The sequence below is a fragment of the Salvelinus sp. IW2-2015 genome, unplaced genomic scaffold (assembly GCF_002910315.2).
Source record: "Salvelinus sp. IW2-2015 unplaced genomic scaffold, ASM291031v2 Un_scaffold629, whole genome shotgun sequence".
NCBI classification, from domain to species: Eukaryota; Metazoa; Chordata; class Actinopteri; order Salmoniformes; family Salmonidae; genus Salvelinus; species Salvelinus sp. IW2-2015.
Window position 1 is genome coordinate 596,732 of NW_019942585.1, and position 26,224 is coordinate 622,955.

At 41.4% G+C, this 26,224-nt stretch overlaps 1 protein-coding gene across 1 annotated transcript; it reads left to right on the top strand.

Annotated features, from left to right (window-relative positions):
- The first annotated feature begins 1,400 nt into the window (after positions 1–1,400).
- LOC112068635 (phthioceranic/hydroxyphthioceranic acid synthase-like) lies at positions 1,401–25,703 on the top strand. The gene is made up of 6 exons (XM_024135815.2): positions 1,401–1,592; positions 2,122–2,275; positions 6,824–6,984; positions 10,187–10,393; positions 10,725–10,906; positions 18,779–25,703. Exons 1-6 carry the CDS (start codon positions 1,511–1,513, stop codon positions 24,371–24,373), a joined length of 6,381 nt encoding a protein of 2,126 aa, XP_023991583.1. The 5' UTR covers positions 1,401–1,510; the 3' UTR covers positions 24,374–25,703.
- Positions 25,704–26,224: the final 521 nt, after the last annotated feature.

Consider the following 26,224-nt stretch of genomic DNA (forward strand, 5'->3'; position numbering starts at 1 on the left):
ATTTTTATACGTACACATTCATTAAAAAAAATATGGCGTATCTAGGTATTTTGTGATATTTAGTTTATACATGGGTTCCCAGGTATTTTGTGATATTTAGTTTATACATGGGTTCCCAGGTATTTTGTGATATTTACTTTATACATGAGTTCCCAGGTATTTTGTGATATTTAGTTTATACATGGGTTCCCAGGTATTTTGTGATATTTAGTTTATACATGGGTTCCCAGGTATTTTGTGCATATTTAGTTTATACATGGGTTCCCAGGTATTTTGTGATATTTAGTTTATACATAGTTCCCAGGTATTTTGTGATATTTAGTATACATGAGTCCCAGGTATTTTGTGATATTTAGTTTATACATGAGTTCCCAGGTATTTTGTGATATTTAGTTTATACATGAGTTCCCAGGTATTTTGTGATATTTAGTTTATACATGAGTTCCCAGGTATTTTGGACGCTCTGCTAGAAGCCAAACAAACAACCGTTTTTTGCGGGTGTCCATGTTTTTCAGAGTTGACAGCTTGAACGCACGGAAGTCTGAGATTCCCCAGTTGGAATTGTGCTGCGTTCATATCATCTCATAAATTGGTATATACCAGAATACGACGGAAAATCCACTTGAACACCCCCCAACTTGTAATTACTAGTGGGGAAACTAGTCTATCATCTCTGAGCTCTGACTTCTCCCACGTGCTGTACTCTGATATCACATATTAAGGAAATTACCTTGATAAAAGCATTTTCGTCATTTATATGCAACAACAAAACATTATTTATGAAAAACAACGTATRAATATTGTTTTTGAAAACTAAACTTTGTTTGCGAGCATGATAGCTGTACGTTTATGGTTGACGCAGCTTCTTTGCCATTAGCTAATCGGCATTCTTAACGAGTTCAAAGCCCGTAAACGTACACAACTCGTTGCTCCCAGTTTACAAGTAGTATTTTCAGAGTTTCCCACTTGTTATCCAGCCTGCCCAGAGAGAGAACATTGCATTGAGGGTTTTATAATCGACTTGAGTACAGATTTTGACAACGATTTTTACATGTTGCTCCCAAACTTATTATTACGACAAAATTAAATATTTCTTCACAACAAAACAAATTGTTCTCACATATTAGCATTATTAAAACCCTTTATGCATCTCTTTTATTATCTTTCATATTCCCAATGACTTTTCTTACCCCAAATTCTTACACCAAATGCCCTGCCCACTTCACTCCTGCCCCAAAACGGTGACCAATCCAAGCAAGAGAAATTGGATAGAAAAGAGAAGGCGCTCTGAGCTATCCTTCAAAGACCAACCTACTACTACTACTACTACTACTACTACTACTACTACTACTACTACTACTACTACTACTACTGCTACTACTACTGCTAATGAACCAAAGAAACTGGAGGCAAATTGAGCACCTTCTATCTGAGTTTAGTTTATACTAGAGGTTTAGAAATAAGTGCATGCATTTCAGTGTCCAGCTGGTGTGTGTCACAGACAGCCAGGATGGAGGAGGAAGAGGGAGCCAGGATGAAGGAGGAAGAGSGAGCCATTGCAGTTGTTGGCATRGGATGCAGCTTCCCTGGAGGTTTGACAGTTTATCTATTTGTGATGTAGCTAGTTCTCTTAAGAATTTGTAATTCATTTCAGTATATCTTTTCACTCGCTTTAAAGCAGTTTGAGATMACTGGAAAGCAAAATAACTACTGTACAGATGTATGAGTAAAGAAAGGTCTAGAATCACCAGGCAAATCKCTGGTTATTACTATATGCAATCATGGAATGTTTTTACCTCTTATAGAACCATAAGAAGCTGCTCAATTCATGTTGATTCATTAAATCATTACAATGCCAGCAATGTAAAACCTCAGACTACAGAGGTTATTAAACCGCGACAACTATTATGAAACATCTACGAACTTAGGTATGATCTAAATATCTGATCCAAATATGCTTTTAAAGCAATGMTTTATTTACAGACAAGCTACATTTTGTTAAAAACATAACTATTGGTATGAAAAATAATGCTTTGATGTAAAACTAATATGTTGATTACTTAATGTTGAAACAATTTAGATTAATTTTCCTATTCTGATACAACCAATATTCAATTCCAGGTGAGGGGCTTGACAGTTTCTGGAAGGTTCTTCTGGAAGGGAAGAACTGTMCAGTTCCAATCCCTGATGAGAGGTTCAACAGTACTTACTGGTATGATGCTGACAACAGAAAACCTGGYAAGTCTCACACTATCAAAGCTGCTCTCATAGATGGGTGAGTACGAAGATTCACTGACCATTTCTTTTATTTACCACTGCTACTGTTACTCAATTAATCATTTGAAGGGTTTGATTCCAAAACACTATCTTTTTTTCATCTGAAGTGAATGTCTGCTTTCTGTATTAATTATGGCTGTTCGCATACTTTTAAAACATTGACCTATTTAATAATTTTTTTGCTAAACTAGATATCTGATACACTTGTGTCATTACCAAAACGTGCTCTATCCTAAGCCATGTGTTTAAAGAGTTGGGACATTGAAGTTTTTGCATTATTATGCATTGTCACTACAACATTCTATGGCAGCCATGTTAGCACACCAATAAATATATGGGGAATATTAAAAACAAATGCTATGTAACTGAATATCTAGATTTTAAACAAAATTCAAGTAAAAAATAAAATTGGCCCAATTGTCTATACTGTACAGTGTATTCGGAAAAGCATTCAGACCCCTTGACTTTTTCCACATTTTGTTACATTACAGCCTTAATCTAAACTGCATTAAATTGTTTTTCTCCCCCCACTGTCACGTTCCTGACATTATTTCKTTTTTTTWAATCTTTGTTTAGTTGGTCAGGACGTGAGCTGGGTGGGCATTCTATGTTATGTGTTTCTATGTTGGGTTCATTCAATTAGCCTGATATGGTTCTCAATTAGGGGCAGGTGTTTTATGTTTCCTCTGATTGAAAACCATATTAAGGTAGGCTGTTCTCACTGTTTGTTTGTGGGTGATTYTTCCTGTGTCAGTGTTTGTGCCACACGGGACTGTTTCGTTCGTTCGTTCGTTCTTGTTTTATGTTCTCAAGTACAGGTCTGTTCACGTCGTTTTGTTATTTTGTATTTTGTCAAGTGTTCTTCGTGTTCGTCTTTCACAAATAAATATACTATGGATACATACCACGCTGCATATTGGTCCGATCCTTGCTCATCCTCAGACGAGGAGGAGGACGAGCGTTATACCCACATCAATCTACAGTCGTGGCCAAAGGTTTTGAGAATGACACAAATATACATTTTCACAAAGTTTGCTGCTTCAGTGTCTTTAGATATTTTTGTCAGATGTTACTATGGAATACTGAAGTATAATTACAAGCATTTCATAAGTGTCAGGCTTTTATTGACAATTACATGAAGTTGATGCAAAGAGTCAATATTTGCAGTGTTACCCTTCTTTTTCAAGACCTCTGCAATCCGCCCTGGCATGCTGTCAATTAACTTCTGGGCCACATCCTGACTGATGACAGCCCATTCTTGCATAATCAATGCTTGGAGTTTGTCAGAATTTGTGGGTTTTTGTTTGTCCACCCGCCTCTTGAGGATTGACCACAAGTTCTCAATGGGATTAACTCTGGGGAGTTTCCTGGCCATGGACCCAAAATATCGATGTTTTTTTCCCCGAGTCACTTTTGCCTTATGGCAAGGTTCTCCATCATGCTGGAAAAGGCATTGTTCGTCACCAAACTGTTCCTGGATGGTTGGGAGAAGTTGCTCTCGGAGGATGTGTTGGTGACATTCTTTATTCATGGCTGTGTTCTTAGGCAAAATTGTGAGTGAGCCCACTCCCTTGGCTGAGAAGCAACCCCACACATGAATGGTCTCAGGATGCTTTACTGTTGGCATGACACAGGACTGATGGTAGCGCTCACCTTGTCTTCTCCGGACAAGCTTTTTTACGGATGCCCCAAACAATCGGAAAGGGGATTCATCAGAGAAAATTACTTTACCCCAGTCCTCAGCAGTCTAATCCCTGTACCTTTTGCAGAATATCAGTCTGTCCCTGATGTTTTTCCTGGAGAGAAGTGGCTTCTTTGCTGCCCTTCTTGACACCAGGCCATCCTCCAAAAGTCTTTGCCTCACTGTGCGTGCAGATGCACTCACACCTGCCTGCTGCCATTCCTGAGCAAGCTCTGTACTGGTGGCGCCCCGATCCCGCAGCTGAGTCAACTTTAGGAGACGGTCCTGGCGCTTGCTGGACTTTCTTGGGCACCCTGAAGCCTTCTTCACATAAATGTAACCACTCTCCTTGAAGTTCTTGATGATCCGATAAATGGTTGATTTTAGGTGCAATCTTACTGGCAGCAATATCCTTGCCTGTGAAGCCCTTTTGTGCAAATCAATGATGACGGCATGCATTTCCTTGCAGATAACCATGATCGACAGAGGAAGAACAATGATTCCAAGCACCACTCTCCAAGCACCAGTTGGTTATTCAAACTCAAATCATCATGACAGAGTGATCTCCAGCCATGTCCTCGTCAACACTCACACCTGTGTTAACGAGAGAATCACTGACATGATGTCAGCTGGTCCTTTTGTGGCAGGGCTGAAATGCAGTGAAAATGTTTTGGGGGATTCAGTTCATTTGCATGGCAAAGAGGGACTTTGCAATTAATTGCAATTCATCTGATCACTCTTCATAACATTCTGGAGTATATGCAAATTGCCATCATACAAACTGAGGCACCAGACTTTGTGAAAATTAATATTTTGCACCAGGTAGCACCAGGTTGTAACCATGGGTTGTTTTCCCCACAGGCGGTCAGGCGGCAACATTCTATCTCAAACCCACTGTCCAAGTGGATAGAACGTTCCATATGGTTTTTGCTACTGACATGAACATAAGCCATTTAGCAAATCCTTTCAGTTATACAGTACCAGTCAAAAGTGTGGACACACCTCCAGGGTTTTTCTTTATTTTGACTATTTTCTTAATTGTAGAATAATAGTGAAGAAATCAAAACTTTGAAATAACACATTTGGAATCATGTAGTAACCAAAAAAAAGTGTTAAACAAATACACATTTCAAGAACTTTGAAAGTTTCTTCAAGTGCAGTCTCAAAAACCATCATGCACTATGATGAAACTGGCTCTCATGAGGACCGCCACAGGAAAGAAAGACCCAGAGTTACCTCTGCTGCAGAGGATAAGTTCATTAGAGTTACCAGCCTCAGAAATCGGCAATTAACTGCACCTCAGAATGCAGCCCAAATAAATGCTTCACAGAGTTCACGTAACAGACACATCACAACATAAACTATTCAGAAGAGCCTGCGTGAATTTTAATGAAGACRGACCCCTGGCTTAGTCAGCCAGATGCGGTGATAGACAGCTGTCACTCTCAGCTGTTCGTGCGATGAGCTCTAGAGTGTTGTGGACCTTTTGATTATGGATCCCTTCCACATTTTCATTGAAGCCTGTGATATCTGTTCCTGTTGACCGAAAGAGGAAACTTTCTTAACAAGCTCATGAAAAGGAGAGTGCCAAGAAACAGCAATGGGAATCAATAATAGGCTACTTAACTGGCTCCAAACAGAAGACTGAATGTGTCCCTCTGACAATAAGAATCAATCCATCCTTGACCGGCAAAATAATGTGACAGACTTTCAATGGTGTTATTATTCCTTAAATCCTTCCCTAAAGTGTATATAATCAAACAAGAAAAGCTGCCCTTGATTTAGGGGAAAAAAACAAACACCCTGTTCACCCTCTGGATACAATAAATCAGTTATGTGATATTTGCACATATAGTTTCAACAAATGTACTATTTTGATATTTATTTATGTATCGATACTTAATTACATGTAACATTTTAAAACCCATTCGGATACTTAAAAAAAAAATTGAGTTCTATTGTTTGGAGGGGATATATAGCGTTTTGCCACAAAACATGATTATTTGTCTCTCTCAAATAAAATGACCTTGCAATATACAGTATGTCAAACAAAATCATGTCTGTCTTTTTTTGTCATGGTCAGATAAAATATATATATCTTTATCTTTTTTACAAGATGTATTTTTAATTCAGGTCAATTTACCAACATTAATGAAAATGTACACTTTAAACAAAAATATAAATGAAAAGTGTAAAGTGTTGGTCCCATGTTTCATGAGCTGAAATAAAAGATCCCAGAAATGTTGCCACGGATGTCTCAATGCCACAGATGTCTCAAGTTCTGAGGGAGCATACAATTTGCATGCTGACTGAGTGAATGTCCCCCAGAGCAGTTGACAGATCATTTAATGTTCATTTCTCTACCGTAAGCCGCTTCCAACGTAATTTTAGAGAATTTGGCAGTACGTCCAACGAGCCTCAAAATCGCAGACCACGCCAGACCAAGACCTCCACATCAGGCTTCTTCACCTGTGGGACTGGTCTGAGACCAGCCACTCGGACAGCTGATGAAATTGAAGAGTAAACCGGCCCAGACCCACGCCCCTTCCCAGTCATGTGAAATCCATAGATTAGGGCCTAATTTATTTATTTCAATTGACTGATTTCCTTATATGAACTGTAACTCAGTAAAATATTTAAAATTGGTGCGGGTTGCGTTAATATTATATGTACAGTATATCACATTTTGGAATGAAACTCTTAATTTATATAACCAAAGGTACTATACTGTATTGTAGAATGATATTGTTGGTAATGTACAGTTGATCAACAAATGCTCTTGCCCCTGAATTCCCAGCTTCAGATTGCTTTAGTTGTATCCAATATTTTACACTCTTGCTTAGCGGTTAATATTTTTATTCTTAGTTTCAATGAGCTAGACCTGAGGTTGTTTGGTGTCACCGATGCCGAGGCCGACCACATGGACCCTCAGCAGAAGGTCTTACTGCACTGCACCTACAGGGCTCTAGAGAATGCTGGATTGCAAATAGAGAAAGCCAGCGGAACAAGGACTGGAGTATACCTAGGTAAAAGTTTTTATATACCTACAGTACCAGTCAAAAGTTTGGGCATAGCTACTCATTCAGTTCTTTATTTTTACTATTTTCAACATTGTAGAATGCCAAGACTGTGCAAAGCTGTTATCAAGACAAAGGGTGGCTACTTTGAAGAATCTCAAATATAAAATATATTTAGATTTGTTTAACCCTTTTTCGGTTACTACATGATTCCATATCTGTTATTTCACAGTTCACAGTCTTCAATAATATTCTACAATGTAGAAAATAGTAAAAATAAAGAAAAACCCTTGAATGAGTACAGTAGGTGGGTCCAAACTTTTGACTGGTACTGTATAATGCTAATGGCACACCAAATGCCTCTGCACTGGTTACATTTGTGTTGCTTCTTAATGTATGTATATATATACTGTATATTGCAGATTGTGGTTCTATCAATGTAGTTTTTTGCATCATTTCCAATCCCCCATATCTTTAAAAAATATATTTTACCTTTATTATTGTCCCATAACACTACCTCCCCTCCCCTAATTGGAGTAAAGTAATGTACAACAATACTGAGGCTTCTACTTCCAGCTTATACATACTATATACATTTTACGGACACGATACATTTTACATTAGTTATCTCTCTATATATTTACATTAATGTAAAATGTACAAAAGTTCTGGACCTTTCTATTGTCATATCGTTTCCACAGATTCTAAATTTAAAGATGAACTCCTTTACTAAAAGTACTAAAATATTATTGATCGACTGACCATGGCCTTTCAAGTCACCCAGCTGTGTTATTTGCAAAGATAGCTTTAAGTAAATGTTGTGATTTTTCAGCCATTCCTGAACCTGAAATCAAAAACAAGCTACATATAGGCAGTAACAAAACAAATTATCTAAAGATTCTGTCTCTTCGCAGCAAAATCTGCAGAGCTGGGATGGTTGTATCTCCCATTTGTGTCCTTAATGTACCGTGTCCTTAATGTAAACCTGCACGGGGGTGCATTTGGAAAGTATTCAGAACCCCTTCCCTTTTTCCACGTTGTTACGTTACAACCTTATTGTAATCAGGCCTTTATGGTAGAGTGGCCAGCCGGAAGCCACTCTTCTGTAAAAGGTACATGACACAACAATGATGAAACCAATAATTAACTTTTTGGCCTGAAAGCCAAGTGTCACGTCTGGAGGAAACCTGGCACCATCCCTATGGTGAAGCATGGTGGTGGCAGCATCATGCTGTGGGAATGTTTTTCAGCGGCAGGGACTGGGAGACAAGTCAGGATTGAGGGAAAGCAGAACGGAGCAAAGTACAGAGAGATCCTTAATGTAATGTAACCCTCAGACCGGGGTGAAGGTTCACCTTCCAACAGGACAACGATCCTAAGCACCCTGCCAAGACAATGCAGGAGTGGCTTCYGGATAAGTCCTTCAGTGGCCCAGCCAGAGCCCGGACTTGAACCCGATCTAATATCTCTGGAGGCACCTGAACGTAGCTGTGCAGCTATTTTCAACCTGACAGAGCTTGAGAGGATCTGCAGAGAAGAATGGGAGAAACTCCCCAAATACAGGTGTGCCAAGCCTGTTGCATCATACCTAATAAGACTCGAGGCTGTAATCGCTGCCAAAGATGCTTCAACAAAGTACTGAGTAAAAATCAGAATACTTACTGTATGTACAGTTGAAGCCGGAAGTTTACATACACTTAGGTGAAGCACGGGGGTGGCAGCATAATGTTGTGGGGGTGCCTTGCTGCAGGAGGGACTGGTACACTTCACAAAATAGATGGCATCATGAGGCAGGAAAATTATGTGGATATATTGAAGTAACATCTCAAGACATCAGTCAGGAAGTTAAAGCTTGGTCGCAAATGGGTCTTCCAAACGGACAATGACCCCAAGCATACTTCCAAAGTTGTGTCAAAATGGCTTAAGGACAACAAAGTCAAGGTAATGGAGAGGCCGTCACAAAGCCCTGACCTCAATCCAATAGAATATTTGTGGGAAGAACTGAAAAAACGTGTGCGAGCAAGGAGGCCTACAAACCTGACTCAGTTACACCATCTCTGTCAGGAAGAATTGGCCAAAATTCACCCAACTTATTGTGGGAAGCTTGTGAAAGGCTACCCGAAACGTTTGACCCAAGTTAAACAATTTTAAGGCAATGCTCCCAAATACTAATTGGGTGTATGTAAACTTTCCCCACTGGGAATGTGATGATAGAAATAAAAGCTGAACTAAATCATTCTCTCTACTATTATTCTGACATTTCACATTCTTAAAATTAAGTGGTGATCCTTACTGACCTAAAACAGGGCATTTTTACTAGGATTAAATGTCAGGAATTATGAAAAACTGAGTTTAAATGTATTTGGCTAAGGTGTATGTAAACTTCCAACTTCAACTGTAGATGGAATATTTGATTTTTTTTTGTAATAGATTTGCGGAAAAGTCAAAAAATCTATTTTTGCTTTGTCATTATGGGGTATTGTATGTAGATTGATGAGGGGAAAAAACAATTTAATCAATTTTAGAATAAGACTGTAATGTAACAAACTCCGAAAACTTTCCAAATGTGTAACGGCTTTCTTCCTGGGATGAAGGAGAGGACCAAAACCCAGCGCGGCTAGTGTTCAACATGTTTAATAAAGAATAATAACGTGAACACTACAAGCTACAAAACAATACATGTGAAAACCGAAAACAGTCCTATCTGGTGCAGAACACAAAGACAGAAAACAATCACCCACAAACCAACAGTGCAAACAGGCTACCTTAATATGGTTCCCAATCAGAGACAACGTAAAACACCTGCCTCTGATTGAGAACCACATCAGGCCAATTAGACAAACCTAAACAACGAAACACATAATATAGACTACACCCACCGAGCTCACGTCCTGACCAACTAAACAAAGACTAAACAAAGGAAATAAGGTCAGGAACGTGACAAAATGCACTTTTTATAATAATTTAAATTGAAAAACTCTACGTTTTGAGTCCACTCCTGTTTGTATCAGTTCATAAACCCTGTGCCATGGAATCGGCACATCAATCATCTCTTCCCAACTATCGTGCAACCAGTATGGCACGGCTGTCATTTTTGTGGTCCTTAAATGGAACTGGTATACCTTGGTAATTTACCTTGGTAATTTGACTTTTTTATTATTATTTAGTGGTGACACCATATGACTGTTACTAATATCACTTTTAATTATAGGACTGATGAACAGCGACTACAATCTCACAACAGCCAAACGCAATCCCTGCTTGATCAACCATTGGACTGGCACTGGTAAATCGATGAGTATTGCGGCCAACCGGATATCCTACACCTTCAACCTCACTGGTCCATCAGTTGCCATAGACAGTGCCTGTTCCTCATCTCTTGTGGCACTGCACTTTGCTTGTCAAGCCATAAAACAAGGTACATATCTTTATCTAATTGTGAGTAAGAAAATTGCTTGGCTAGCATGGATGAGTATAAGTAAAAGACACTGTACTGTATAGAAACATTTCACAGTCATTTCTATTTTTTTTTTTTAATGGAGGATGGTTGTTGCTTGTTTTAATATGTAACGTAGAGTGAATGTAGCCACTCTCWGCCTGTCAATTGTGCACCGAGGGCATTTTCTAAAAAGATCAAGCAAAAAATAAAATCCTACTGTATGTTTGACTATTAATCCGTTTTCAGCTACATGAGCAGGTGCTGTTTGAGTGCCACCTGCAATTATATTAAAACTTATTTGTCCTACCAGGTGACTGTGAGATGGCTCTCTGTGGCGGTGTAAGCTGTATCATAGAGCCACAAGTCTTTGTCGCTCTCAGCAAGGCTAAGATGATTTCACCTGAAGGCACCAGCAAACCGTTCTCCAGCAGAGCAGATGGCTATGGCAGAGGAGAGGGTTGTGGGATTCTTCTACTGAAGCCACTGAAACAAGTGAGCGCTTATGATTTCTTCCATTTGCACTCGTTGCAGTACAGTGTAAACATATGCAAACATTTTCAAACATTTTTAAACATATTCAAACATATTCAAACATATTCAAACATATTCAAACATTTAGCCAGTCAGGCCATAAAACTGTGTCTGGGAGTATTTGATGAATTGAATGAACTCTCAAGCTTTCATTTTGTCAAAGCACTTCTAGAGTATATGCTCAATATGTGACATATACAGTGAGCTCCAAAAGGTATTGGGACAGTGACACAATTGTTGTTGTTTTGGCTGGGTCCTCCAGCACGTTGGATTTGAAATGATATAATGATTATTAGGTTAAAGTGCAGATTGTCAGCTTTCATTTGAGGATGTTTTCATCCATATCAGGTGAACCGTTTAGAAATCCCTTTTTGTACATTGTCCCCCCCCCCCCATTTTTTGGGACCAAACGTTTTGGGACAAATGTGACCCATTTCAGGAAACAAGGCGTATGTCGCGGGTCACTACTTCACAGGAGAGCTGTTTGAACAGAATTTTCTTTTTAATCAAAATGTATTTTTAGGGCAGAAATACCTTCTGGAACATGTGAACTTTCATGTGCCTTAATAACAAACTTGTAATCCATCTGTAAATACGAATACAATTGTTAAATGATGAGCCTAGTTGGTTTAGCCATGGAAAAAGTCAGCAACCTTCCCATTAGCCATGATTGGCTGAGATAATGAGTGGGCTGGACATGCCGAGAGATGAGTTTGGATTGGTCTGCCATATAGCCCGCTTCTGTCTATTTGAGCTGGTCAGTATTGTAACGGTTTTGACTTGAGGTTATTATTTATAGGGGTGCCAGGTAGGTTGTGCCTACCAGAGAAAACATTGGTTTCTCCTTTTGGTTTGGGAGGGAATGAGTCCCATCTGGTCCGTCAAGTCTACACCAATACAAAGGACTTATGTAAAAGTCAGGATGGAAATACACTTTTCATAAACCCTTAAAACATTGGAAAGAACTTCAAAAACAACTGTATTCTTTTGCGTGGGTTGTATTACCAACATAAATGATTACACACATAATAATAATATAACACAATGAGTTCTGGTTCCTCCAGAAATGTCCTGTACCTCYGGCCTAAAAGAGTCCAGACCGGTAAAGGAGTTCAGGGAACTCAAGTGACCTTTGTCACGCAATGTTTGTCCGTTCATTCAAGTGTAGCGTAAACCCAGTATTAATCATACAATCAATATAACAATTATTTTACCACACAACTATAAAGCATATCAAATACTAATACGTCCTCACTTACAACTAACTACAAATCATCACGGTATACATCACCCCAAAACAAATGAAATACCGTATACAAAAAGGTTGTAGTCAGTCGGTCAGTCAGACAATAAAATCCGCCAACAGATCTCCAGCGGAGAAAGGCCACGAAGAACAACGGAGAGGTTTAGTCCATGGATGCAAAGAGTGGATCCGATCCTGGGTAAACTCGCTATTAGGCTACAAAAGCACACTTTTAAAGGCAACAAAACAAACGGAATAGAGAAGCTTCGGGAACTGAGGGTTTAACACATCCTCATTCACGTCTCCACCACAACCCCACCTTTGCACAGCTGATGCTGCCTATTTAATTGGGAATTAAAGGGGAAGCACCCTATTGGAAGGAGAAGCACAGACAGTTCAGAAAAGTTCAGGGCCGTCACAGTATGTCTAGGTAATCCTGTCAACACAGCTTTTTTTTTTTATGTATCGCATAGTAAAACTGCATAAGCCTAATGTCAAGTTAAAGTGTACTGTTAGCTAGCTAACGTTAGCTGACCTGCTCACTAGCTAACATTACATGTATGCTCTCCACTTTCTGGAGGACCGAGTTTTGAAATCATTGGAATTCGAATATGATAGCTAAGGAGATGGAGAAAAACACCTGTCTCCGGATTACATCTATAAACTAAGGGCAACCATGGCATCCGACAGTAGATGCGTCCATCCAGTATCTATACGGGTAAAATAGTCTAGCTAGCTACATTTCCAGATATTACATGTTTCTAATTTTGACATAGTCTTTTCATTTCAAGTTAAAGTGTACTGTTAGCTAGCTAGCTAACGTTAGCTAGCTAGCTAACGTTAGCTGGCTGGCTCGCTAGCTAACATTACGTGTATGATCTTATTATTCGTATCTCAGAGCCGTTTGCTTGACTAGTTATAGCCTATTGTTAGCTAGCTAACATTGAACCTGGTTGGTTAGCTACCTACAGATTCATGCAGGGTAGGAATGTCATGTTGGGATTATGATTCAATTGTTTACCTAGCTAGCTAGCTATCTACATGTCGTAACAAAAGACACTCGTCTGAGTGTGCCAGAGCACAGAATAACTGATGAATTTACGAACGCTCAACACCCGTTGAATATAGCCAGTGCCAGTAAATGTCAGCAAAAAAGGCATAATTAAATTGTTGCCAGCGGCACAGTTACAGTCACCAACGCTCAGGATAACATGAAAACAGCCTAACCAGCTCTGCCAGAGCGAGTAAAATGGTCAGAGTGGGGTGTTCTCTCATTATGTGTTTACAAGTAGCTAGCAAGTCAGCCAGCTAGCTTGAGTGCTTGACTGCCGTTGTGAGGTCAGAATATTTGGATCAACCATACTCATCGGCCAGAGCATCCAGTGTGCGCTCTGAACGCTCCGAGAGCGGAGCGCTCTGGATTTACAGACAATCTGACAGCACAGTTGCAGTCACCAACGCTCTGGATAACATAACAGCCTAACCAGCTAGTAATGTTCAGTGAGCTGTTCTCTCATTTGTGTCTGGAAGTAGCTAGCAAGTTAGCTTGGGTGCTTGACTGATTTTATTTTTAATATTTATTATGAACAAAACAAATACAAAAACAGAAATATACAAACAAGAGTACATAAACCTAACAAACGGGGGTATTACATATCGACATACATTTTAAATTTGTCAAAAGGTTTCATGTTACGTATTGCGTTTTTGTTTTTACATTTACTGATCATTTCAAAATAATATTTCAAATTGATCTTAAACAATGGGTTTGTTCTCGGCCGACTTGAAAAATAAACAAATTAACAGTGAAAGTTATATCAGGGTCCATATCATTTAAATAAAAATTAAACATAATATCCGAGTCTTTCAAATTAACGTTAATATTAGTTTACTTTAAAATACAATCTAACTCACTCCAAAACCTTCTGACATAAGAACAGTCCCAAAATAAATGGTCAAAAGTCTCTGGGTCACAACCACAAAGTACACATTTGTTATCAATAGCTATTTTGAATCTGTGTATCATAAAGCTTAAGAGGGTGTGAACGATGGTGAATGGGTGTAGACAAAGAAGGGCTCTCCAGTAGTAGGACCAAAAGATTCAAAGGCCATTTTCTCAAAAGTGAAATTACAAGTTTATCAACTTTCAAAGCAGAATTACTTTCACACTGTTCCTCACCTGTAGTGTATGATATATAATGTTATATCTCTCTACTTTAATCCAATGTAAAAAAAAAAGAAAAAAAAGAAAAAGAAAACACAATTTCTAATTTTGCTACATAAGACCGATTTCAGCCGGTCGTCACACATTCACTTGTGTAATAAAGTAGTCAAAAGTTTAGTATTTGGTCCCATATTGATTACATCAAGCTTGTGACTCTACAAACTTGTTGGATGCTTTTGCTGTTTGTTTTGGTTGTGTTTCAGATTATTTTGTGACCAATAGAAATTAATGGTAAATAATGTATTGTCATTTTGGAGTCTCTTTTATTGTAAATAAGAATAGAATATGTTTCTAAACACTTGTACATTAATGTGGATGCTAACATGATTATGAGTCATGCTCTCTTCCGGCGCCGAAAAGAGATGGCCGCCTCGCTTCGCGTTCCTTGGAAAATATGCAGTATTTTGTTTTTTTACGTGTTATTTCTTACATCGGTACCCCAGGTAATCTTAGGTTTCATTACATACAGTCGGGAGGAACTACTGAATATACGATTAACGTCAACTCATCATCGTTCCTACCAGGAATATAATTTGCGAAAATCGGATCGTGTTTTGCTTCCACCCAATACAATGGATCTGATCCCAGCCGGCGACCCTGTGCGACGCCGAAAAGGGAAACGAGGCGGTCTCGTGGTCAGGCTTCGGAGACGGGCACATCGCGCTCCACTCCCTAGCATACTACTCGCCAATGTCCAGTCTCTTGACAATAAGGTTGATGAAATCCGAGCACGGGTAGCATTCCAGAGAGACTCAGGGATTGCAACGTGCTCTGCTTCACGGAAACATGGCTAACTCAAGGGCGCTAACGGAGTCGGTGCAGCCAGCTGGTTTCTTCATGCATCGCGCCGACAAGAAACAAACATCTTTCCGGTAAGAAGAGGGGCGGGGGGTATGCCTTATGATTAACGAGAAGTGGTGTGATCATCATAACAACACCAGGAACTCAAGTCATTCTGTTCACCTGATCTAGAACTCCTCACAATCAAATGTCGACCGCATTATCTACCAAGGGAATTCTCTTCAATCATAATCACAGCCGTATATATTCCCCCCAAGCAGACACATCGATGGCCCTGAACGAACTTTATCTGACTCTTTGTAAACTGGAAACCACACACCCTGAGGCTGCATTCATCGTAGCTGGGGATTTTAACAAGGCTAATCTAAAAAAAACTCCCTAATTCTATCAGCATATCGATTGTGCTACCAGGGCTGAAAAACACTAGACCATTGTTAGACTAATTTCCGCGACGCTTTATAAGGCCCTCCCCCGCCCCCCTTTCGGAAAAGCTGACCACGACTCCATTTTGTTGATTCCAGACTAAACAGAAACTCAAACAACAAGCTCCCGCGCTCAGGTCTGTTCAACGCTGGTCCGACCAATCTGAATCCACGCTTCAAGACTGCTTCGATCACGCGGATTGGAATATGTTCCGCATCGGTCCAACAACAATATTGACGAATATGCTGATTCGGTGAGCGAGTTCATTAGGAAGTGCATTGACGATGTCGTACCCACAGCAACGAATAAAACATTCCCAAACCAGAAACCGTGGATTGACGGCAACATTCGCGTGAAACTGAAAGCGCGAACCACTGCTTTTAACCAGGGCAAGGTGACCGGAAGCATGACCGAATACAAACAGTGTAGCTATTCTCTCCGCAAGGCAATCAAACAGGCTAAGTCTCAGTACAGAGACAAAATCGAGTCGCAATTCAACAGCTCAGACACAAGAGGTATGTGGCAGGGTCTACAGTCAATCACGGATTACAAAAAGAAAACCAGCCCCGTCGCGGACCAGGATGTCTTGCTCCAGACAGGCTAAACAACTTTTTTGCCCCTTTGAGGACAATACAGTGCCACTGACACGCCCCTACCAAAACCTGCGGGCTCTCCTTCACTGCAGCCGAGGTGAGTAAAACATTTAAACGTGTTAACCCTCGCAAGGCTGCAGGCCCAGACGGCATTCCCAGCCGCGTCCTCAGAGCATGCGCAGACCAGCTGGCTGGTGTGTTTACGGACTATTCAATCAATCCTTATCCCAGTCTGCTGTTCCCACATGCTTCAAGAGGGCCACCATTGTTCCTGTTCCCAAGAAAGCTAAGGTAACTGAGCTAAAGACTACCGCCCCGTAGCACTCACTTCCGTCATCATGAAGTGCTTTGAGAGACTAGTCAAGGACCATATCACCTCCACCCTACCGGACACCCTAGACCACTCCAATTTGCTTACCGACCCAATAGGTCCACAGACGACGCAATCGCAACCACACTGCACACTGCCTAACCCATCTGGACAAGAGGAATACCCATGTGAGAATGCTGTTCATCGATTACAGCTCGCATTTAACACCATAGTACCCTCCAAACTCGTCATCAAGCTCGAGACCCTGGGTCTCGACCCCGCCCTGTGCAACTGGGTCCTGGACTTCCTGACGGGCCGCCCCCAGGTGGTGAGGGTAGGTAACAACATCTCCACCCGCTGATCCTCACACTGGGGCCCCACAAGGGTGCGTTCTGAGCCCTCTCCTGTACTCTGTTCACCCACGACTGCGTGGCCATGCACGCCTCCAACTCAATCATCAGTTTGGGATGACACTAAAGTGGTAGGCTTGATTACACAACGACGAGACGGCCTACAGGGAGGAGGTGAGGGCCTCGGAGTGTGGTGTCAGGAAATAACCTCACACTCAACGTCAACAACAAAGGAGATGATTGTGGACTTCAGGAAACAGCAGAGGGAGCACCCCCCTATCCACATCGACGGGTCAGTAGTGGAGAAGGTGGAAAGTTTTAAGTTCCTCGGTGTACACGTCACGGACAAACTGAATTGGTCCACCCACACAGACAGCGTTGTGAAAAAGGCGCAGCAGCGCCTCTTCAACCTCAGGGGCTGAAGAAATTCGTTGTCACCAAAAGCACTCACAAACTTCTACAGATGCACAATCGAGAGCATCCTGTCGGGCTGTATCACCGCCTGGTACGGCAACTGCTCCGCCACAACGTAAGGCTCTCCAGAGGGTAGTGAGGTCTGCAGAACGTCACCAGGGGCAAATTACTTGCCCTCCAGGACACCTACACAACCCGATGTCACAGGAAGGCCATAAAGATCATCAAGGACAAACAACCACCCAAGCCACTGCCTGTTCACCCCGCTATCATCCAGAAGGCGAGGTCAGTACAGGTGCATCAAAGCAGGGACCGAGAGACTGAAAAACAGCTTCTATCTCAAGGCCATCAGACTGTTAAACAGCACCACACTACATTTAGCGGCCGCTGCCAACATACTGACTCAACTCCAGCCACTTTAAAAATGGGAATTGATGGAAATTATGTAAAAATGTACCACTAGCCACTTTAAACAATGCACTTAATACAATGTTTACATACCCTACATTACCCATCTCATATGTATATACTGTACTCTATATCATCTACTGCATCTTGCCATCTTTATGTAATACATGTACCACTAGCCACTTTAAACTATGCCACTTTATGTTTACATACCCTACAGTACTCATCTCATATGTATATACCGTACTCTATAGCCATCTACTGCATCTGCCATGCCGTTCTGTACCACCACTCATTCATATATCTTTATGTACATATTCTTTATCCCTTTACACTTGTGTGTGTGTGTAAGGTAGTAGTTGTGGAATTGTTAGGTTAGATTACTGTTGGTTATTACTGCATTGTCGGAACTAGAAGCACAAGCATTTCGCWACACTCGCATTAACATCTGCTAACCATGTGTATGTGACTAATAAAATTGGATTTGATTTGATTTGATTTGATGATTGAGAAATTCAGACTCTCAAATATCTATCCCCCAAGACGTGCTAACCGCTCACCATTACAATAACAGGGGAGGTTAGGATTTTGGGGGGTATGATATTTGTGCGTCTCTTTCTCATTCATCATTATTGACAATTAATTCAGGACTATCCGTAATCATGCTAGCATCCACATTAATGTAAAAAAAAACTGCTGTAATTTCTAAACCGTTCACCCGATATGGATGGAAATGGCTGCAAATTATATCTGACAGTSTGCGCTTTAACCTCATAGTCATTGTATCATTTCAAGAACAGAGCCAAACAACAATACATGTGTCACTGTCCCAGTACTTTTGGAGCTGACTATGCTTATCGTCCCTTATTGCCAATTTAATTTAGACTGCAATAGACAAGCTATTATGTCTAATCTTTATGACTATGTTTTACTTGTAGATCTGCATATAACATTTGACCAAAACCAATTTAGGCTGGAGCCAAACAGTTCCATGCAGAAAAAAGTTGGCACAAACACTGGTCCATCAAACATGATATCAATTCTGTTGAATTTCAAATATTTTACAGGCCTTGAAAGACTGTGACCATGTGTGGGGCATCATAAGCAACACGGCTGTAAACCAAGATGGCCACACAGTCACTCCAATTACCAAGCCATCCATGGTCCAGCAAGAGGAGCTGCTGCGCGGAATCTATTCAGAGTCTGACCTGTTATCGGTCCAGTACATAGAGGCTCATGGGACTGGAACTCCAGTGGGGGATCCCATAGAAGCAGGAAGCATCTCCAAAGTCATTGCCAAAGCCAGACCTCCAGGTTCAGAGACACTCCTCATCGGCTCTGTGAAAGGCAACATAGGACACACTGAATCTGCAGCTGGAGTGGCAGGGCTAATCAAGGTACTCCTAATGATGAAACATGAAACCATTGTCCCTTCCCTGTTCTACTCTGAGGACAGTGCCAGTATAGATGCTAAAGCCTTGAATGTAAAAGTTCCCACTAAAGCAGAAAAGTGGGGCAACGCAGGCTCTGTTGAACGGGTTGCAGGGATCAATAATTTTGGTTTTGGGGGCACAAATGCCCACACCATTGTCAAACAGTACAACAAGTCTCAAACCAAAACAGCTAGGGTTGATCGGTCATATGAGTATTTTGTCCTCTCAGCAGCCTCAGAAAAATCCCTTAGCATGATTATACAGGACACAGCTGAACAGATAAGTGCAGACATAACAGTGGACCTCCAGAGTTTGTCATATACGTCAGCCTGTAGAAGAAGCCACTTGAAACGTAAATACAGGAGGGCATTCACAACATCATCACTGATTGATCTGAGAAACCAGCTAAAATCTGCTTTGAACAAAAAGACTGACCCGTCCATGCTCAATCCAAGGTTAGTGTTTGTTTTCTGTGGGAATGGCGTGACCTACCACGGCATGTGCAAGCGGTTGCTAAAACAGGAACCAGTGTTCAGAGAGAAGATAAGGGAGGTTGAGGCACTTTTTCAAAGGTACCAAAGAATGTCCATCACAGACAAACTGGAAAGTGCATCGAATGATGATGGCTTTTCAAAACCAGATGTTGTCCAGCCGCTTCTCTTTGCCATTCAGGTTGGCATAGCCAGTCTCTTCAAGCACTGGGGCATCAAACCTGATGCCATTCTTGGCCACTCTGTAGGAGAGGTTGCTGCTGCCCACTGCTCTGGTCTGTTGTCCCTTGAGGATGCAGTGAAGGTGATCTACTTCCGCAGTACTCTGCAGAATAAGGTCACAGGAGGGAAAATGCTTGTGGTCAGTAACATGGTCGTATCAGAGGTCTTGAACCTCCTTCCCTCCTACTCAAATAYGYTTTCCTTGGCTGCCTTCAACAGCCCACAGTCCTGCACGCTCTCAGGTGATGCAGAGGCTATAGACYGTCTCCATCGAAAGCTGAGCAGCTCAGTCAAGAGTAAGAATCTGTTCCTCCGTGTTCTGGATGTCCCTGCTGCATACCACAGCCAGATGATGGATCCCATCCTGTCTCAACTAGAGGACAGTATTGGCTCTTTACAGGTCAATGATGTTGAGGCAGAATTGTTCTCCACAGTGACAGGAAAGGAGGTAGAGCAACCAGACTTCAGCACAGGCAAATACTGGGCCAGGAACATWCGAGAMCCAGTTTCATTTGAACAGGCAGTGAGATCAMRAYCCAAAGAGAAAAAMAARGTAGTCTTTGTGGAGATTGGCCCGAGAAGAGCTCTACAAAGAAACATCCAGGAGACTCTSGGAAATGACACCATAGTTCTGTCCTCAGTGCAGCCAGATAAAGATCATGAGACAATGCTGAATACTGTGTCCAAACTGTTTGAGTTGGGGGTTCAGGTAGACTGGGATCAGTTCTACAGAGGTTGTGAGACATCCCCAACACCTTTCCCAAGGTATCAGTTTGATTGTGTGAAGAACAATGTCATCTTTGAGGCAGGTACATTAGGCTGTCATCCTGTGTTAACTCAGAGAGGCAATGACGGAAAAACCTTCAGCTGTGATCTGGCTTCAGCCTCAGTGTCTTACCTGCAGGACCATAGAAACAATGATGTTGCAATTGTCCCTGGTGCCCTCTATGTTGAGTTGGGTTTGGCTGCCTTCATGGCCAGTGCCAAACCAAAGGTGCCACTCAACACACTGCAACTCAGTGTCAGTTTTCAGAGTCCATTTGTCATTTCACCAAATTCTCCTGAGATGAGTGTCAAACTGGATCYCATTGAAAACGAGACAACGTTTAAGATACAATCTCCTACAGTAACGTATGCATCAGGCAGCATATCATGCAAGCAAGGGAGGTTGGCAGAGGAACAGTACATCTCTATAGACTCGGTTTACAAGCGATGCACATCAACTATGAGTACTGACGACTTCTACAATTACCTAAGTAAGAGAGGGTTTCAGTATGGTTCTGTTTTCAGAAACAGAGGAGATGTCCATTATGGTGAAGACTTGATGGAAGCCATCTCTGTTGTGTCTGTCCCTGAAGAGCTCCTGCCACAGTTGCATGACTTCTGCATTCATCCTGTAGTGCTAGACTACTTGCTACAAATGACTCAAGTCACAACAGCGAATGCATTCATGGCAAGGCCTGGCTTTCCTGCAGAAATTGGCAGTTTGACTGTTCACGAACCCTTGCAGCCTGAAATGGTTCTTTATTTGAGAGCTGCAAATGTTGCAGTGGACCATTTTGAAGTATCTGGCTGTTTCACAGACAAAGCAGGCCGGGTGTTGGTTGAACTGAAGCATGTTATATTCAAGTATCTTGGAAGTCAATCTTGTGTAGTTGAAGAGTACTTCTTCCACAATGACTTCAGTGTTGTCTCTGATGACTACAATGACTTCAGTGTTGTCTCTGATGCCTGCAAGCCAACTAATACTCCCAAGGCATTGGTCTTCGCTGACCAGGCGGGTGTATCCGAAGCCATGCGAAAACATTTGAGCTCACAGTCTCAATACATCTCTTGCACACATGCCAATGATCTCTTGAGCCGTGGATTTAAAGCGCTGTTTGATCAAATCTCAAATCTGAACAGCTTTGAAGAAATCTTGTTTGTGTGGAGCAACGACAATGTTACCTCCCACAAAACAGAGGCTATCCTGGAGAACATGGTAAGCTGCTGTGAGATGTTCCGACAAATAGTCCTGGAACTGAAGGTAATGAAATTTCCAAATTCCATCAGAGCAATAACCTACCGGTCAGCAGAGAACACAGTGGACCGTATCAGCACAGGCTTTGTCATGTCAGGCATGACTAGATCGTGTGCTGCAGAAATGTCAGATCTTTCCTTCCAGCTGATTGACATCAGCTCTGTCTCTACAGAGGACATCAGAGCTCTGTCTCAGGTCCTTGACTCATTCCCCTGCAGCAAATACCCAGAATTGGTGGTGAAAGATGGGCAGATTCTGAAACCTTCCATAGTGCACACGCCCACTGAAAGCAGTGACAACTCACAGGGAAATGTCCATTCTTTGAAGTCTAGGCAGTTCATCCTTCAGACTGCTGATCCGTACAGAATGACTAGCTTGTCTGCTGTTCCCTGTGATGTTGAGAATATAAACATCCAAGTGAAATCAGTTGAGATTCAGCTCAGTAAGATATGTGTTCATTCCTCAGACTACTGTCCTGTCAGTGTCTCTGACCTGAACTATGGTCAGACAATATACTGGAACAATCACACATCTCAGAACCACCAGCTTCTGGCTCTTGACTTCAGTGGTACTGTCACAGCTGTAGGGAAAAATGTGAACACACTGAAAGTGGGAGACCATGTAGTATCATGTTATCCCATTGCTGCATCTTCTAAGATTGTGATTCCTGAAGCAGCTTGCTACAAGACAAAGAGGCTCACATTTCTGAAAGAGGCTCCTTGTGTGTCCTACTTTGTTCTTGCATGGGAAGTCTTGCATCATGCATTACCCAAAGTCAAACAGCGGAGGTTGGGCATCATCTCATCTGTTCCTAACTCAGGTTTGACAAAGGTCTTAGCCCAAACTGCAAACAAATCAGGATGGTATAACATTGTCTTGCCTCAGTTTAGTGATCAGCTTCACAATGTGAACAAGCTTGATGCATTTGTCCTTTTGCCACCATTTGACAAATCTCAGTTTGAAAAAGCTTGCAATGTTTCCGGTGTGAGACACATTGTTGCTGTATGCGAAAATGAGTGGCAATCCTCCTTTTCACAAAATGTCTTCAGTTGTGGAAATGATGATGTTCGCATTCAGACTGTTCAGATGTCTAGCATATTGGAAAAGGGATCTATCAGAGCAGAAAAGCCTCACATTTACCGTTGGCTCAAATCAATGCATTTGAACAAGAAGTCTATAGATTTTGAAACCAACACCTTTCAGAGGATGTCATCCGGTAGCATTGACTTCCTGCCTGTTGAGGAATCTGAGTCGTACTTCAGCTCAAAGACCCTGTCTGTTGTGGCACTGGGTAAAGATGATTCAAAAGGTGCACTGTCCGACATTCAGTTGCTGCCTAAACCAAACCAGCTTTTCCAGAAGAAGTCTGTGTACATCGTTACAGGTGGTCTAACTGGACTAGGGTTTGAAACAGTGAAATTCATTGCACATCGAGGAGGTGGGTACATTGTCATTCTTTCCAGAAGCAGTCCCTCGCCAGACATACAGCAGGAGATAAGCAACATTAAGAGTCAGTATGGTGCCACAGTCGTAAGCTTGCAGTGTGATGTCTCAATCTCTGCACAAGTGGTAAAGACCATTACAGCAATTGGGGAAAGTTTCCCATCTTGTCCAATCAGAGGGTTGTTCCACAGCGCTGTCGTCCTGCACGATGGGCTGATTGAAACTCTTGACAAATCTCTCTATGAGAAAGTCCTGAAGCCCAAATTGAATGGGGCTCTGAATCTGCACCACGCCACAAAACACTGCAAGTTAGATTACTTTGTGTGTTATTCCTCCATTTCTGCCTTTATTGGCAATGCGTCACAAACAAACTATTGTGCAGCCAACTCCTTCTTGGACACATTCTGTCAGTATCGGCGAAACGTTGGACTCGCAGGACAGTCCATCAACTGGGGAGCTTTGAACCTTGGTCTCTTGTTGAACAAAGACCATTTACAAACATTTCTGTCAGCAAAGGGGATGATGGTCTTGGAGGTTGCAGAAATCCATGAGAGCCTAGAACAATGCCTTCTGCTCAACAGACCCCAACAGGTTGTCTGCAAGTTCAGTTTCAATAACCTGAGGCGTCATGTTCTTATTCACAATGCCGCCCTAAAAATGCGTCTAGGCGCACTGGTGGCTGAGGCGCTAACAAAAGCCAAAGGGGTAGATACAATATATGACCAAACTACCGTGTCCAAGTCACCAAGTGAATACGTCAGGTCGGTGCTCAGGGAAAAGCTAGGTGTTGACAATGATCAGCTGAATGACGATTCTTCTCTCACTGCATTAGGCATTGACTCAATGCTAGCCATGACTTTGCAGAATCTTCTCTTTCAAGACAGCGGTGTGAATGTTCCCCTGGTTAAATTGCTAGACCCCGACAGCACACTGTCTACTTTGGTAGCAATGCTGAAAGAGGGTGCAAACCAGGAATCTGAGCATGGTGATGAACATGTTTTGGATCTGATGGGTAATAATGAGGAAGTAAATGACATGTCGGCTGTATTGTAGAGACTGATTCCATCAACATGTAATTGTTAAAGCTTATTCATTGCAGTCAACTTAATTTTTGATTTGATTTACTAGGATCCACATTAGCCGACGTCAATGGATACAGCTAGTCTTTACAATTTATATACATTTTGAAAACATTAACATGTAGTATGTGTGCGCATCTATCAGTTCCACATACAGTACATACACACAATAAGTAGGTCACATGGGGAAGAGGCGTTGTGCCGTGAGTGTGTGTCAGTGCTGTGTGTAAGTTGACTATGCAAAAAAAAGAAGAATTTCCAACACATTGTTTCTTATAAAAACAAGAAGTGACACAGTCAGTCTTCCTCAACTCTTAGCCAAGAGAGACTGGCATGCATAGTATTAATCCCAGCCCTCTGATTACAATGAAGAGCAAGAAGTGTCGATCTGTTCTGGACCAGCTGCAGCTTAACTGGGTCTTCCCTTGCAACACCTGGCCATATGACTGGACAATAATCAAGATAAGATCAAACTAGAGCCTGCAGGACTTGCTTTGTGTCGTGTGGTGTCAAAAAAAGCAGTGCATCTCTTTATTATAATTTTTTTATTTAACCTTTATTTAACTAGGCAACTCAGTTAAGAACAATTTTTTATTTACAATGACGGCCTACCCCGGCCAAACCCGGACGATGCTGGGTCAATTGTGCACCTCCCTATAGGACTCCCAATCGTGTCCAGATGTGATACAGCCTGGAATCAAACCACGGACTGTAGAGACGCCTCTTGCACTGAGATACAGTACCTTAGACAGCTGCGACACTCGGGAGCCTATTACGGACAGACCTATCCCCATCTTTACAACCATTGCATATATATGTTTTGACCAGGACAGTTTACAATCTAAGGTAACACCAAGTCATTTAGTCCCCTCAACTTGTTCAACAGCCACACCATTCATTACCAGATACAGCTGAGGTCTAGAACTTAGGGAATGATTTGTACCAAATAAAATGCTCTTAGTTTTAGAGATGTTCAGGACCAGTTTATTACTGGCCAGCCATTCTTTGTTAAGGGTTTCAGTGACTTTATTAGATGTGGTTGCTGATGTGTATATGGTTGAACCATCAGCATACATGTACACACATGCGTTGTTTAATGCCAGAGGCAGGTCATTGGTAAAAAAATAGAAAAGAGTAGTGGGCCTAGAGAGCTGCCCTGCGGTACACCACACTTTAGTTTGATTTGTTCATGAGGTTTAGCCATATAGAAGGCTAACTTTAAATTAATTAATATATATATTTCCCTATTATATGAGAATGATTAAATATCAATAATGCATACATTGTTACTCAAATACATTTATTTATGGAACTAACTATAATATAATATTATATTATAATAATATAATATGCAATTTAATATAATACAGGATTTTTACTAGAGAAAGTGTTAACAAAGTGGTCAAATATTTGTGTGACAATTATTATTCCTCTTTTTCTTTTATTATGGTAAAAAGTAGACAACCTTTCAAATGATGGTGATTTATTCTCACAAAATGTATTATGCATTATCCTGATATAATAAACATTGTTATGTCTTGATTGTAGTTAATGAGAGGTATTGACATGTTGAAATCACTGAGCTGACTGCCACAAGAGGTCTGTCTCTTCACAGTCCCCAAGTCCAGAACAGACTCCGGGAAATGCACAGTACTACACAGAGCCGTGACTACATGGAATTCTATTCCACATCAAGTAACTCATTCAAGCCATAAAATCTGATTGAAAAAAACAAATAAAAGTACACCTTATGGAACAGCGGGGACTCTGAAAAGACACACACACAGGTACAGACACACGTTTACGCACACACACACTAGCACAC